This window comes from Belonocnema kinseyi, chromosome 5 (genome assembly GCF_010883055.1).
Source record: "Belonocnema kinseyi isolate 2016_QV_RU_SX_M_011 chromosome 5, B_treatae_v1, whole genome shotgun sequence".
NCBI classification, from domain to species: Eukaryota; Metazoa; Arthropoda; class Insecta; order Hymenoptera; family Cynipidae; genus Belonocnema; species Belonocnema kinseyi.
Window position 1 is genome coordinate 40,489,849 of NC_046661.1, and position 16,490 is coordinate 40,506,338.

The 16,490-nt window shown below is 31.5% G+C and overlaps 2 protein-coding genes across 6 annotated transcripts in view; one reads left to right on the forward strand and one right to left on the reverse strand.

Annotated features, from left to right (window-relative positions):
* The window catches only part of LOC117172303 (transport and Golgi organization protein 2), a 12,236-nt gene extending 4,760 nt beyond the window's left edge, over positions 1 to 7,476 (forward strand). For 3 of the 4 annotated variants that reach the window (XM_033360073.1, XM_033360075.1, XM_033360076.1), the window contains 3 exons: positions 5,610 to 5,859; positions 6,784 to 7,041; positions 7,148 to 7,476. In XM_033360073.1, the coding sequence (XP_033215964.1) occupies positions 5,610 to 5,859; positions 6,784 to 7,041; positions 7,148 to 7,355 (716 nt within the window). In that variant the 3' untranslated portion in view covers positions 7,356 to 7,476. The remainder of the gene's footprint in view (positions 1 to 5,609; positions 5,860 to 6,783; positions 7,042 to 7,147) is intronic. The other variant, XM_033360074.1, reaches the window with a different exon arrangement.
* LOC117172302 (Fanconi anemia group D2 protein) overlaps positions 7,438 to 16,490 on the reverse strand; it is a 78,411-nt gene continuing 69,358 nt past the window's right edge. For both annotated transcript variants that reach the window (XM_033360072.1, XM_033360071.1), the window contains one exon: positions 7,438 to 7,700. In XM_033360072.1, the coding sequence (XP_033215963.1) occupies positions 7,518 to 7,700 (183 nt within the window). In that variant the 3' untranslated portion in view covers positions 7,438 to 7,517. The remainder of the gene's footprint in view (positions 7,701 to 16,490) is intronic.

Here is a 16,490-nt window from a genome sequence, read left to right on the forward strand (position 1 = left end):
GCTACAAGCTATCTAAGGATGGTACTATAGAACGCCACCTCAAGGTAGGCCTAGTGGAGCCATCTCTTGGTCAGGCCGGAAACTTATCAATCCACCCTCGTAAAACTACTGTCAAATAAAATATTAGGGGGTCCTGTGACGGAGTTTTTCATTCACTATAAAAATATAAGTACACAATTAAGTCAAGCAATGGTAAAATGTATGTACATGTTTAAAAACATGTAGCGCAAAAACGATAAGGTCGAACGACTTTAATTTTGAAAAGGAGATGAGTTTCACGTGAATAGCGTGAGTAAAAATACTGAGAACCTCGAGGAAAAATTCTCATCATACCGTTTTTATGTAAATACATTAAAATGTAGGCCTTTCAACTCAAAATGACCCTGCTTGACACATATAGAGAAAAACTACTAACTGACCTTATTATGTGCATGGAGATGTGTCTTATGTGTTAGATCAGGGCTCAGAGTTTACCAGCGCCAAATAATTGTTGTCTACGTGAACAAGAATTCAGGATTACTAAAACCTCAGCTTTTATATAAATTTGATTCTTTCAATTTCTGAACAATTTTTTCAAATCTGAAAAACTTTAAGAGTGTTTTCTCACTCAAAGAAACCAAGACTAGACTATATAAAGCGCATTTTACACTACCGACACGACGAGAAATAAATAAATATACATATAGGCATTTCGAAACGGAAGTCGAATCGAAAAGCTGAGGGCGTCGAATGCCTTTTCGAAAGATTTTCGAATTGCAGAATTCAAATCGAAAAAAACCGATTCGATTTGAATAATGCATAGGTCCACTGTTTTCCTATCCAAGTTAATCCATTTCTATCTTTTTAGAAATATAAGATAGTCCTATCTACGTGAATCTAAGTCTTTCTATCTAAATGAATCCACAGCTTATCCACCTCTATCCTTTTCTATCCGTTTGGAAATCTTAAATTTCGTCTATCCTTTTTAATCCATATTTTTCTCTCCCAGTGAATCCATTTCTATCTTTTCTGAAATATAAGATATAGCCCTATCTTCTTTCACCCGAGTCTTTCTATCTAAATCAATCCTCCAATTATCTACCTCTATCCTTTTCTATCCGTTGGGCAATAACAAATTTCATCTATCTTTTTTTAATCCCTATTTTCGTATCCAAGTGAATCCATTTCTATCTTTTTTTAAAATATGAGATAGCCCTACCTTCTTTAATCCTAGTCGTTCTATCCAAACGAATCCTCTGCTTATCCACGTCTATCCATAGCGAGGCGCGCGCTAGTTGACATACATCCCTGACTTAGTACCGACAGGTTCCCAGTAGGTGACTGACTGTAAAAGTCAGACACAAGTGAAATCATTTGCTCTTTCTATAAATGCAGGGTCAGCAGCCGCCTCTGCAGAGTTCGAACTTCGACTACTAAGTCGTAAAGCTTGAAATTCTAAATATATTATTATTTTCGAAACGGATAATACGACCTTTTTAGAGTGGATTCAAATGGATAGAAATTTAAACGATTTATCGTTGATAGTGGGTAGTCTGGGATAAAGATAAGCATTTGTGAACAACAAAGATAGGCGGTTGTGAACACCATGGATAGAAAAACATAGAGAGTTGTGACTGTAAGGAGTAGAGTCAGGGATACAAAGAGATAGATCTAAGTACACGCGACGGAGAGAGACATACTATGAATTGTAATATACACTCATTGAAATGATACATTTTTCAAGGTAGCTAAGAATAAAATTTAATGCAAAATAAGAGACAAATATCAAAGTAATCATGATAACTAAAATTTGCACTTTATTTTTCAATATCTGAATAAGCAATCCCAGGCCGGGATACATAAATAAATGTAATATTTATTTGATATAAAAGTGTTAAACAGAGTATATAAATGTTGACATTTTGTACAAAATCGAGTGTGAAGCACGAAATATCTGATGAGAATGTGTTCGTTAAAGCCGAAGGAGCTTTAACAAAAGAGAATTCACAATCGCAAAATTATAGTTGTCGATGCTTTGACCTTTAATTTTAATAGGTCTGTGAACAAACGTGGGGGAAATAGAAGAACCGAGCGCGTGGCCCGTTTGATCCCATTTATCTCCCAGGTTGTCCCGGGCACGTTTCTGGGATATTCAAATGTCCCAAAAAGGATATTGAAAAAAAATTTATATCCTACTTCAGACATTTTAAATAACGGAAACGTCCCACGGATGTCGTGGATATCCTGGGGATATATACCTGGGATACCCAAATTTCCGCCTTACGGGTTGTCCGGCGGATTATCCCTGGGATATCCTTGGGACAAACTGAGAGATAAATGGGTTATCCCGGTATATCCCATTGCTGTGAGGGGAAATAAATATATCATTGAGCGCGAAGCACGAGAACCAACAGTCGAGCGCCCTAGGCGCGCTCAAACTTGATAGCGAAGAGAGTCGCGTGCGCAGCGCTTGATGAGAATAAACCCGTTCGTTTTCATATTTTTGACTATTTTTTAAAGTTTCAGCGGAAAATTTTTATTATTGTGAAGAAAAAATTAGGAGAACTGATATGGCTCATATGGTAAGTAACTTAGTGTGCAAAATGAACAATTTCTAAATTATTATCCAGGCCTCCAGGTTTTTTTTTCTTTAACAAAAATAACGATTTAACCTTCAAAATTTTGAAGTAAGGTGGAAAATTTGCTATCGGACGGCCCCGAATACTTTTTTGTTGGAATGATTAACAAAAGTTTAGTTTTGCTAAATTTAATGAAAGTATGTGTATTTTGAGGTTAAACGTGTTATAATTCTCTTTAGCAAAGTAAAGTCTGATATATTAGTTACAAAATGAGGCCAAGAAAAATTAAATATTTTCATTCGTTTCCCAGTTAGTACTTTATTTTTATTTGTTAAGCCGTCCACAACAGATTGTCGAAGCAACGAGCGAGCTTCCGGCTGAACCTGGGCGAACCGCTTGCTTTACTCGCGGAGACCCAGCTATAGCTACCAGTGTTGGGTAGTAACTCGTTAAAAGTAACGAAGTTACTTTAAAAGTTAAGTTACTTGTAACTTTTTCAGTACTATTTTCCCGGTAGCTCATAACTTTTTTTAAGTTACTTTTTCGTTACTTTATATTTTTTCTGAATATCTTTCTTTTGATTGCTTTTATACAAAGGATGAGAATTTTAAAAATTGCGCGCGTCGAATAAACAAAAGATAATCGATATCGCGCTTGTGCGTTGGTTTTCATCTGCTTTGTAAACAAGCAACCTTTTTTTTGGACATATTGCTTCAAGCGAATCCGAAACTTCGAAATTGAGTTTTGTATGATTTTAAAAATTTGAAAAAAGACTGTTCATAATGTGCGACAAAAAGAGCGGCAAAGAAACGAATAATTCTGCTGATCTATTAATTGAATTGCTCCTACCACCAGAATAACATGAAGACATTTTTTTACCTTGGCCAGGTTATGCAGAGTTCTTCAATTTCCACTCGAAGAAAGGGAATACTTACAAGCTAAAGTGCAACTTATATGTGATTCCGAAAATTCTAAGTGGTTATGTTTTGAAGTATAATGCAAGTATAATCCCTGGCGGACCGAAGGAACCGAATGGAGCCTCTACAAAGTACCCGTAAAGACCCCATTGGGTCCCCATTCGGTTCCTGTTTAAAAAACTCGAAAAAACAGCAAAATCAACTTTTAAATGGTTGAAATTCGGATTCTACGTTAAAATTTCGTATAGAAGGTCACGGAATAATCGCAATAGTTTTTTTTTTGCAACGGTAAAAAGTTAAAAAGAAAATATAAGACGTATAAGGCCTGTTGACTGCCACACTTCAAACGCATCGCCTGTAAGTAGCAGTCAACAGGCGTTATGCGTCTTATATTTTTTTAAACTTTTTACCGTTGCAAAAAAAAAAACTATTGCGATTATTCCGTGACCTTCTATAGGGAATTTTAAAGTAGAATCCGAATTTCAACAATTTCAAAGTTGATTTTGCTGTTTTTTCGAGTTTTTTAAAAAGGAACCGAAGAGCGGGCCCAATGGGGTCTTTACGGATACTTTGTAGAGGCTCCATTCAATTCCTTCGGTCCGCCAGGGTTATAGTTAGAGATTATTTTGATTCCGAATATTACTCGTTAAAAATATTTGTCTGATAGATTAAAATTTGTACTATTTTCACGAAAATCCGTTTAACATAGTATATAATAGGATGAAAATAAAATTGATAATTGATATCACCAACTCAAAGAAATTTCTTTAACAACACATTTGAAAATGCCAAAATTTCATCAACTCCAACTCCGGCCAGTTTTTGACCAAACTTATTGCAATTTTTTGGGTGAAGTATTATTCAATAAAACTAAACCTTAATCAATATGTTCTTATAATCAACGGTAAGTGTAAATGTTTGTATTTCGCTGATTTATTCTTGGGTGCACTGTGAAAATCGAGCGAAAAAAATAGTCACAACTTAAGGGCATGTGATAGTTTGAAAATTATCGATTATACCAGTGTAAGACTTCAACATGCCAACGGACGTCCCCGCACTCTTCTTTTGTGAGATAATTAATTATAACGATTTTATTTTACTAAATTTTACTAATCCGTGTATATTTTAAGGTTATATTTGTTTTATAATTTTCCCACACTGAAAACAATTTTCCCAGATGAAAAATTAGGTAGGGGGGGGGGGATATGAAAAGTAACTTAAGTTACTTATACTAGTTACTTTTTATAGAGGAACTTACCTAACACTGATAGCTACTCGCTTCTAAAATCGTTCGCTTAAACAAATTAAGCCAACTCGGAAACCAATAAAGACTTTTTATTTTGTGTAATTGCTTCTTATAATTGATATTTCGGCTTTGCATTTCCTACGTGTTAATTAATGTATTTTTATTCTTAATTATGTTATATTGTTTATAAGAATCCTTTTAAAAATATCTGCTTACAATGAAACTACTATCGCAGACATACTTTTTAAATCCGATAAATACTATTTCTTAAAGAATCACACTATACCTGAGCAGATTCACTATAAAAGAGTTTAAGTTTAGAATTTTCAAATTTTGTAACGCTTCAATCAAAATTTAAAATGTATCAGCTTTAGGTTTAAAATTCATATCAAATATTTTAATTCTACAATGATTCACATATTACAATGGAAATAAAAAAGTATCTGCGAATTTAATCTCGAATGTTTCCACTCTATTTTTATTTACAATTTTATGGTGCTCATTTGATAAGCATTTTGCTTCTTTATTATGATTAATTAGCAAATGTATTTGCTTCCTCATAGAGGAAGTCCAAATAAGTAAGGGAAATAGATCATTCAAAATTATTGGAATCAAGTAGCATTATATTCTTACATGACCTTTGAATTATGTTAATGAAAAAAGTCTTTCTGTCAACTGTTCGTCATGGTATGAATACAAAATAAAATGTAAAATTACAATTAAAAAATGTATTCTATGCACTTCTCTATTCTGCTAAGTTAGATATTACTGTCGACTGTAGTGAATTGAATTAAAAAATTTTAAATATGCGTTGTATATAAAAGTATGAAAAGTTAAATATTCTTAGATTATTAGATGCAAACTGTTAATTGTCAATTTAAAAAATAGGAACAGATATGGAGCCAGGTAGAGAGGGGGGAACTTGGCTGGCGATATCAACAAAAGGTCGAGTAGGAGTGACACTAAATCTACGTGGTGAAACCAGAAACTCAGATACTCCAGCGGAAGGCCGAGGTTTTCTCATAACCGATTATCTAGTCTCGCATGAATCAACTGAAACTTATTTGAACAAATTACACAAAATAAATCAGGATACTCAGAAATATAATCCTTACACTCTCGTTCTCATCGAATTAAAGTACGTATATTTCTATGCTTTGCGCAAAATAATAAAACGTGCAAAAATTGTAAAAGTTTGCATTATATATTGCAAATCTCTGGAACTTTGAACGTTTCATTTAGAAAATAAAAAATAAGAATATTACAGCTCATCACTAGGAATTTTTTGATAAGACTAGTTTTTATATACAGGTACAATTTATTTGTTAAAGGAATTTGCTGTTTTTAATTATTTTAGTCTAAATAAAGTTGAGAACAAAAATGATAGTTTTATACACTAAATGAACTCGATCAACTTTATTGCAACGTAGATAAACATTAGGTAAATTGAAAAATTAAAATTGAAAATTGAATTTCGGCATTATTTATAAATACATATTTATTTAAATATGAGTTTAAGAAGAACGCAGTTGTAACAGGTTACTCTTTGACGAGTTCCAACTAAAAGATCTAGTTTTAAGATACAAACTAAATCAGGACGTCCGCATGAAAACAGCCCTCATGACCGGTACTGAATCTATTAGCACTATAGTTATATTTCGAAAGCAATCAATAGTGGGTATATTTCCTGTTTAAATAAAAAGCATAACATGTTCGCTGATGGCACTCTACAACTCTAAGTGTGTTTTTCTTAAAAACCTGTTTTTCGAAGTTCCAACTTCAAAAATGCCCTAAAGCTTCCTTTAAACCTAAAGGGTTCGTCGTTGGCATAAAATCCCGGAATTTATCTGGCTATATAATTCTATACTTAGTTCCACGCCGGCCGTAAGAGAACTTTCCATGCGGAAGCCCACAAATACATTATTATTTGTTAAAATTAATTAGTCACCTAGATTCTAGACCATCAAATTTGAAGTGATCTTGTTTTACCTCAATCAGTTCCATAAAACTAAATTATTTTGGTCTGAATGTGATAGGGACAATATAAGTTTAAAGGTTCCAGAGATTTTCCCATGAAAAAAGAAATATATTATTCAAATAGGACTGCCAATGTGGCTTGGTTAAGTAGTCGCTTAGAATCAAAAGGACCGCAGTCATGCAATGGCAACATATTTGGATTTGGAAATAGTCCTGTGGATCAACCTTACAAAAAAGTTGAAGTAGGAAAAGAAAAGTTTAAAAAAATTGTCGAAAATACTTCAGTTACCCAACAAAGTCATCTCGTGGAAAATCTTCTGGATTTCCTTAAATGGAGAGAGAGGCACGTACTCAACTAAAGGATCTTTCAAAACTAAATCCCAAAATTTAGAAAATAGATCAATTTTAGAAATATTAAATTTAAAACATATCCAAATTTTGTTTTACAGGCATTTACCAGATGAAATACTAAAAACTCAAAGTCCGCAGGTTTACCCGGACCTCAGCTCAATATTCGTACACTCGGAAAAGGCCGAATATGGAACCAGAACACACTCTATTTTACTAGTTGACGGTTCCGGAAAAATGACTTTCGTAGAGGAAACTTTGATGCCAGATCGAACATGGAAGACTCAAAACTTCAAGGCCTTTTTATGATAAAATTAGTTGTTATTCAAGTCAATTAAATCAATACGCTTAGAAAAATATTACCTTTAAATTGAATGAAAATAGATATAACTTACTTTGAAAAAAAGAGTTATTTTATAATGAAAAAAGAAAATGGTGATCACATATGAGTTGTGTTGTGCTTTTTATAAATTAAATTGAATCAAGGTTTGCGTCTTCGTTGTCTTCCTCGGGACCTTCTTCCTCCAAGTTTTCTTCCGCTGCAATTGCGTCTATACCTAAATCATCGTCTAAATCGCACTGAAGAATTTCAGAGATGCCGGATTCTGTTTCGTCTGACACAAGCCGCACTTCGCCAGAATCTTCTGCTGAAGACTGGAAAGTAGAAATAGGAAATACATTTGATGAAAAACTAGATTATGCTTCGCTTTTTGGTATGTGTGTTTGGAGAAGAAAATCACTTTAAGTTATAAAGAAAATTTAGGTTTAAAGAAAAGAGCAATTTACCATCGTATGCGCACGCATATTCGTTATTTCGCCACAAGCGCAATGTTTTGAGCCACACTTGTCCCTTTAAACTTAACCTTAATCGTAAGATGTAATATATTCACAATATATTATTTTGTTATTTTAAGGATGATTGCCAAAAAGTTGACCACATATAATGAGATTTTTTTTAACTAAAAATTTTCAAACCGCTTAAAGTATTCTTGTTTATTTAACGGTAAAGTGTGCAAGTATAAAACAAAACGATCTTGGAATTTATTTGTGATGGATGATTTTTACACGTTGCCCTAGCGGACCGAAGGAACCGAATGGAGCCTCTACAAAGTGCCCGTAAAGACCCCACACGGTTCCTTTTTAAAAACTTGAAAAAAAAAACAGCAAAAACAACTTTTAAATTGTTGAAATTCGGATTCTACGTTAAAATTCCCTATAGAAGGCCGCGGAATAATCACAATAGTTTTTTTTACAACGGTAAGAAGTTTTAAAATATATACGACGTATAACGCCTGCTGACTGCTACTTATAGGCGATGCGTTTTAAGTGTAGCAGGCAACAGGCGTTATACGTCTTATATTTTTTTTAAACTTTTTACCGTTGCAAAAAAAAAAAATATTGCGATTATTCCGTGACCTTCTATACGGAATTTTAACGTAGAATCCGAATTTCAACCATTTAAAAGTTGATTTTGCTGTTTTTTCGAGTTTTTTAAACAGGAACCGAATGGGGACCCAATGGGGTCTTTACGGGTACTTTGTAGAGGCTCCATTCGGTTCCTTCGGTCCGCCAGGGTGCTAAAGGACGCTTGCGAATACAATGTGCCTATGATAAAAAAGCTTTAAAAATATTTTTAAAATATATGCAGAACAGATAAAAAAATGGTTAATATGGTTTTAATGACTATTTTCACGATTTACTTGATTTCGATTTTAGCGTTTTAATATATAATTTCATTTAGAAATATGATAAAAAATAAAATGGAGCATTGCTGGGAATTTTTTTAATATTACGTAAAAATAGTAAAAGGTTGCACCAACAGACTTTCGATCGTCGGCAGCGATTTGAGTGTTTTTGATCGGCGGCGTGACGTTATCATTCAGTACTTTTTTGACATGCACATAGGAAAATATCAAATTTCGTAAGAAGTAGAAAAAAATAAATTTCCGACGTAAGATATTTATTTTAAAAGTTTTATTTAAAAATCCACTCTTTTTATTGAAAAGACGTTATACTTTTCTTTCTAAACACTCTCCTACATTAAAGGACCATTTCGGCTACTCCATGCAATATGGAATCCACTTCCGGTAAGTCCATATAAAGAATCAGGTTTGGGTTGCTCTGAATATGGAAACAGGAACATTTTTATCGATTTTAAAGTCCTGTGCGAAAACAAAACAGACCGTTTTGCAGCATTTAATAAAAATTGTGGATATCTATGCAATAATTTAGGAGAAATAACGGAAAATAAAATGTTCACTTTCTTGTATTCCCGTATTATTATACTACATCATCTCTTTGCCTTCAAAACTTTTTGACGGTGTTAGCATGGTAACGATTTGAAATTAGCAGAAATTCGTGTTATGGCTGAAGTATTTTGGGATGCTAGTTTTCAAACAAACGGTCATATCATCCGTAACTTTGGTTATTTTAATAATAATTACATTTACTTGAATACTACACTGCCGCGCAAAAGTTTTTGCCCACCTCTTTCTTGATGACTGTTCAACTTTTCCTCATTTCAATTATGTCAGAGCTAAAAAATTTATTTTCAAGTTTTGAATTCCCTCAAAATTCGGTATAAAATGAGCCCAGGATGAATCCAATTCGTCTATTTTTTAATTATATATTGCAAAAATAGTGTAAATTTCATTGTTTTCTTAAATGCTCAATAACCGTATCACAACAGCTTATGAGTATACATCGCAAAAAAAATTTTCTCGAATTGCAAGAACTTGAATTGTAAAAAAGAAGTTGGAAAATTTTGAAAACATCTGTAGGCAAATCAGAATCATAATTAAATAAATTTATATTTTGAGGAAATTGCATGGAAACTTCATGATTATATGTTTCATATATTTTACAAAAATATTTCTGTTACCACAAAGAATATTGCAATATTTCCGACTTTTTTGATTAAATTCAATTTCTAGCAATTCGACAACAAAATTTACGATTTATACTCATAAGCTATTCTGATACGTTGAAAAACTAGCTTCAAAATGAGCCCAAGAACATTGAATTTTACACTATTTTTGCAATATCTACTTAAAAAACTGGACAAATTGGCTTCACCCTGGGCTCATTTTATACCGAATTACGAGAGCAATCAACCCCCTGAAGATTACATTTTTTAGCTCTGGTATAATTAATATTAAGAGAATTTATTCAGTCTTAAAAAAGAAGTTTGTTTACATAACGTTGAGAGTAAACTTAGTAAAGTTAACCTCTATGTTATTTCAAAGTATCTTAAACCCAATTCCAGCATTTTAATTTAACTGGCTCTCCTGAAAAATTTCTAAAAATCACTTGATTCTATATACGGAGCAACACAACCATGATTCTTTATATGGACTAATCCCAACTTGATTCCATATTGTATGGAGCAGTCGATCCAAATTGATACTCTATCCATATCAGATCGCCTCTGTAAGTTTCAATTCAGTTGCGAACTTTTAAACATTTTCCAAATAGAAAATCTATTTATTTTAAAAGCTGAACATCATTCAAATGCAGTCTTCGGATTTCCAAGTACGTTTTGAACTAGTTTCAGTTTGGATTTTTCATTACTGTAATCTACTCGGATTCCCGAGTTCATTTTGTCAGTTCCTAACTCAGTCCGATTCAATTTGATTATTATAAATTGTAACGCATTCGTATTGTCGAGTTTATTTTGAACTCGTTGTAATGCGGATGTTCAAATCAAACTTTTGAAGACGTGCATTAAGCCCCTACGTCAAATGAAATTAATTTGAACTTTTCGAATTAGCGGCGGTACAACTAAAATCTTCGAAAGTAGAAAAATACGAATTTTAGCCCGCATTATGAATGGTGTTAAATAATTATTTGCGAGTTTTATTCTGAACTAACAATGCAGCGTGACCAGACAAAAACTTAATATAATGGATTATATCTATCTGTGAATCTCAAATATTTAAAAAATGGTGTTAATATTAGGCTGCGACTATTTCGCCATACATGTATGTTGTAATAGCCGACGGTAGCTTATTTCGACGTACAATTATGGCTAAATAAGGACGGTATTTTATTTCGCCCTTTCGGAATATATGCAGAAAGGGGTGACGGTAAAAATAAGGAGAGTAATTTATTTATTATTAAATGGCAGGGAGCGTTCACTTATGTAACGTACCGAGGGGCAGGGGGGAGTTCTTGCCAAGCGTGACATATGGGGGGACGATTCATTCTGCGCGTGATGTCACTGAGGGTTTTCTTGTTTTTAATTGACAACCTGAAAATTATTAAGTCCATATATTCGTATATCCTAGCTGTTTGATATAATCTTTGTTAAGAATAAAAAAGTGTTAATAATCAGGTTTATATTTTTGATTATGTTCATGTAACGTGTGATTCCCATATTTGAGAGGATTCCGAAAAGTATTTTATAATTATTTAAAAAAATGTGAACGACGGGGTCGAAAGAACGTAATGTAATATTATAGGTGCGGAAACTCGTTAATTCGTGACTGAGCGTGACAATAGGTACGGAGGCAGGAGGGTGAAAAAGCTTGAAATAAAGCGTGACTTCATATTTAAACGCTCCCGTAGATTATAATAAAGAAATTAATCATTAAAAGGGCAATTTTAATTGCACCAGCGAAACATTAGAATGAGAGGCGAGTTAACCTCAAAATCTCAAGGCATGGCTCGCAGCTGGTCCTGGTCAACGCTGTGAGGTGGCGCTAAAATCGAATGCGCGAAATTTAAATTTCATTATGATTTCCTATTATAACTACGAATAAAACATTTCAATTTTAGGAAAATAAAAATAAATTTTTAATGATCATAATATAATATTAATATAATATAATATCAATAATAATCTTTGCTTAATGTTAGAAAGTTGCGTATTTTTCTGAAATGTTTAACTGTGTTTTGCCTTTTTAGTTATGAAGAAATAATAAATAAACATTAGACAACAAACATTAAAAATATAATTTTCTAGGGGGGGGGGGCTGATAGAAAAATAGTTTTAATTCCAAATTTTTCTTTTGCGCCTTGCAACTAAGTTCATGTGGCAATTTAAAACGAAACTTGTACAAGTCTTTCACAGGCTTAGTCCCCCCACCCACTCCTAATTATTCCACTCTTTGTTTTTGCCCCTTGTGTGAGATAGCTTTTTTGTTTGAATTAATTTTTTCAAGCATTGAAACAAGAGAAAAAATAATTTACTTAAAAAGTACAATAATATTATAAAAATCATACTTTTTGAGGTTCACTTATTATGTGTTCGTAACTAAAAAGCCCAAGTAAATCTAAAGATTTCAGAAAAACAACTTTCTAGCTTTATTCTGAGAAGGGATAGTCATAAACAATAATCAATTGTTTAAATAAGCTTTTTTTAAAACTTGTATCAATTATTACCTGACTAAGTGAACCCTGGAAAAAAGGTTAAGAGTTCAAAAAACACCAACTTTTTAGCACTTGTCTAAGTGAATATAAGATATATAACGTTATAATAGATAATAAATAATAGATCTAATAAATAACAATTAAAAATTGGTTAGACAATTGTTTGTTAACATGCATTCTTTGTTACATTACTAAGTAAAAAGTAGCTGAATCGTTTAACATTTCAGAAGAGAACGTAACTATATAGCATTAATAAAAAAAAGAATAGTTATAAACTATAATAATTTGCACTCAGATATATTTAAAGGTGCAGGTAGCTCGTTTAAATGTTTTGAAGGCTTTGAAATGTCCTTTCCGAAATTGAAATAAAAATACGATCATAAATAAAAAGCAGAGAGGCTGAAATTGAAATAAGAATTCGATCGTAAATAACAAGCAGAGGGGCTGTATCAATAAAGTAGCCGACACTAAAGGGTCCTTATTAAAATGATTTATAAAATGGAGGAAAATATGCTAATGTTAATTATAACTAATTTTGGAAAATAACTCGATGTGAACTTTTGATAAAAATATTTCGGGTTTTCTTTATTTGACAATGACAATTTAGAGTTTAATGCTTTCTTTTTTCTCTGTAGGTAAAAGTTGCAATTCTTATTTAATTGTAATGCTGTGTCGCTTATTTTATTCCTTTAAAGGTTTTCTGCAAATCTCATAGGCAGTTTTTGTTTAAAAAAAATTATTTATAAAAACCTGTTGTTTACAAAAATAAAGATTTTATAATCCCTAAATGAAATTTTTTATCTAAAAACATATTGATGAGATTTGCGGAGAATCTTTTCAGGAATAAAATAAGCCCCACATTATTTGATTGAATAATAATTACAACTTTTACCTAAAGTGAGAGAGAAAAACATTAAACTGTAAAAACTACTGTTAAATAAAAAATAAAAATGGTAAAATATTTATTTTAAAAGTTCACCTCAAGTTCTTTAAAAAAACCAGTTATAATTAACAATCAAATATTTTCCTCGATTTTATGAATCATTTTTAACGTTTATTTTTTAGCTTGAAATAACTTTATTTAATGTTCAATTTAAAAACAAATACAATTAAAATTCCTTTTCCCTCTTCAATCTTAGGCTAAATTTCATGAAAATAGTTATGACTACCATTTTTTTTAATTCTGCAAAATAAAAATAAATTGTCCTAAAATCTTCCAGAAAATGACTTTAAATTTTCCTAATAATCTAGAGAATATTGTTTGATTTTCTAAAAACCTTTCCAAATTCATAAAAACCTGCTCTGTTACAAAATTGTAAAAAATCTACATTTTTCTCCAAATCTTTATGATTATCAAGTTAAACAGTTTTTAAAAATATTTGTAATATATCTGAAAGTTCTAAATTTCTTTTGAAATTTTTTCAATTTTCCTTAAAATATTTTAAAGACGAACAAAATTGCCTTCAAGACTCCCAGATTATTTTTCGAAATTTTTTTGGAAATACTTTGAAATCTTTTAGAAAAATCATTTGGCATTTTTCTGGGAATCTCAAGAAAAAATAGCATTCTCATGAAACCTTCCGTAATTCTAATCCACCTTCCTGTTTCAAAACCTTCAATAATCTACATTGGAAAAATGGAATTTTTCACAACTTTAAAAATAACTTGGAATTGTTTGAATAGTTGAAAATATTTATTAAGCATAATAGAATTTTTTGTAATTTTGATTCGATTTTCGTTTAAAATCCCTTCTTCAAAATAAAGAAATCATTAAAAATGTTGACAGGAATCTTGGGACAATTTTATTGTTCTCCTAAAACCTTTAAACATTCTTAAAAGGCTTCTCATTTTTTGTTCTAAATTATCAAAAATGTACATTTCATTTAAAACTTTTCGGAATCTTCTAAAGATTTTAATTATTTTCGATTCTTTTCAAAACTAACTGAAATTCTACAAATAAAAAAAAAATCCGAAAAAATTGTTTCAAATCTTTCAGTCTTATTGTCCGTTTAATAGCAAAATTAAAAAAATATATATAATTTAAAAACAGAAAGTTATAAAATTTAAAAAGGTACTATAAAGTTATAAAAAATTTATAAAATTTCATCCACGATAAGCTTGATTCTATTTATTACATTACAGTCATTCAAAACTGTAAAATAATTTATATCTTCATTATATTATTCTTCAACAGGCATAATTTAAACAATTGAAATTAAAATAAGCATTTATTCATCATTCTTGCCTGTAGATTTGATGAAACAAATTATGATTAATAATTTAAAACCTAAATGCACTGATAGATGAGAATAAATCAATGTAAAATGGATAAAATAGCAATTTGGAAATTATTTTAAAAACTTGGTTCCCATGTTGCGATTCCTTATTTAGAATAAGATCCTTTAGTTCATGTTTAATTTAAAAACAATTATAATGAAAATTCCGTTTTTGTCCTAAATCTTCAGCTAAATTTCATGAATGCCGAAAAGCAATTTTATAAATGAATTCATTAAATTTAATTAAATTTATTTACAATTTATAATTTTAGTTCATTTTTTTAAGCTTGAAAATATATTCAGATATCATTTTTTATTATTTATTAAACAATGCCCAATATTCACAGTCAATATTAACAATAAAATAATATTTTTTAAAAGAGAAGAACTCTTTTAAGTTTTTTAATTAAAAATTATTTAATAATATTTCGATCATTTCGAGGCGTCCTAACGGTAGGAAACCAACGGACGCGACACGACTTGACGGTACTTTACCAAAAATAAAAAAAATAAAAAGCTAACCGAGAAGTTAGCGCTACAAAGTCTTGCTCGCGTAATTGAGCAAGATGAGGCTAGAAGTTGGCCAAAACTAAAAGGTGCTCACTCGCTTCATCAAATCATGATAGTTCTATCTCGGGCGAGCAAAGCATGAAGGTTGCCACTTCTCGTGTTTAGATTATAAGCGAGAAGTGGCACCTTCATGCTTTGCTCGCCCGGAATAGGACTTTAATTTTTTGATGGAGCGAGCGAGCATCTTCTAGTTTTGACCAACTTATAGCTTCATCTTGTTCAATTCTGCGATCTAAAACTTTCTAGTGCTTACTTTTTGGTTAGCTTTTTATTGTTTATATTTTTGGTTAAGTATCATCTAGTCGATCGCGTGCGTTGGCATCCTATCGTTAGGACGCCTCGATTTGGTGGATTGAAAAATTGAATTTTGTAAGCTTTGTCCTGCTCTCGATTACTTTTTGATCCCGATTAACAATCAAAACAAACGCACTTCGCGATTTTTGTTCAAAATTTTAACATTGCGGATATTTGATCTAAAAGCAGTTTTTTCATTTTTCTTCGCTTAGAAAATGGAAAATGTCGAAAAGATCACTCAAAATATTCAAAGATTATTTAATACTGTCAGTAAATTACTTTTAATGCGTTATTAAATTCAACGTTATTATTTTGTCATGCATTTGCAACGATCAGACGACCTCAGAACTTCTTCCAAAAACTCCGTATTTCACAACAACACTGCACATTTTAGATTAAAGGACGATTAAATCGCCCTAACCGACCAATCTTGACCGGTTAAATTTAACGTTGGTTATTGCGAGTTAACCGGCTGTTAAAAAGTGATGGAACGCCTAACTTTTTTTGTAGTTTTAGGACTAGATTGATATAGATATTATATTATTCTATCATATTATTATTCTATACGGTGGACATCGAATTTAGTAAACATTAGTATTATTATAATTATAATTCCCATGTTTGTTGTTGAATTATTCTTGAATTCTAATTGTCGCGCTTTTTTAACAGTGGCAATTTATAGAACACTAATATCAATATATTAATCAATAATTTACTCTCCTTATTTTGACCGTCATCCTCTCCTGCATATATTCCGAAAGGGCGAAATAAAACACCGTCCTTATTTGGCCATAATTGTATGTCGAAACAAGCTACCGCCAACTATTAGGACATATATGTATGGCGAAATAGCCACTCCGTTAATATTATTGAGGTTGAGAATGAAGAATGAATACATTATTTAAATTAAATAATAAATGATATCTACTGTACC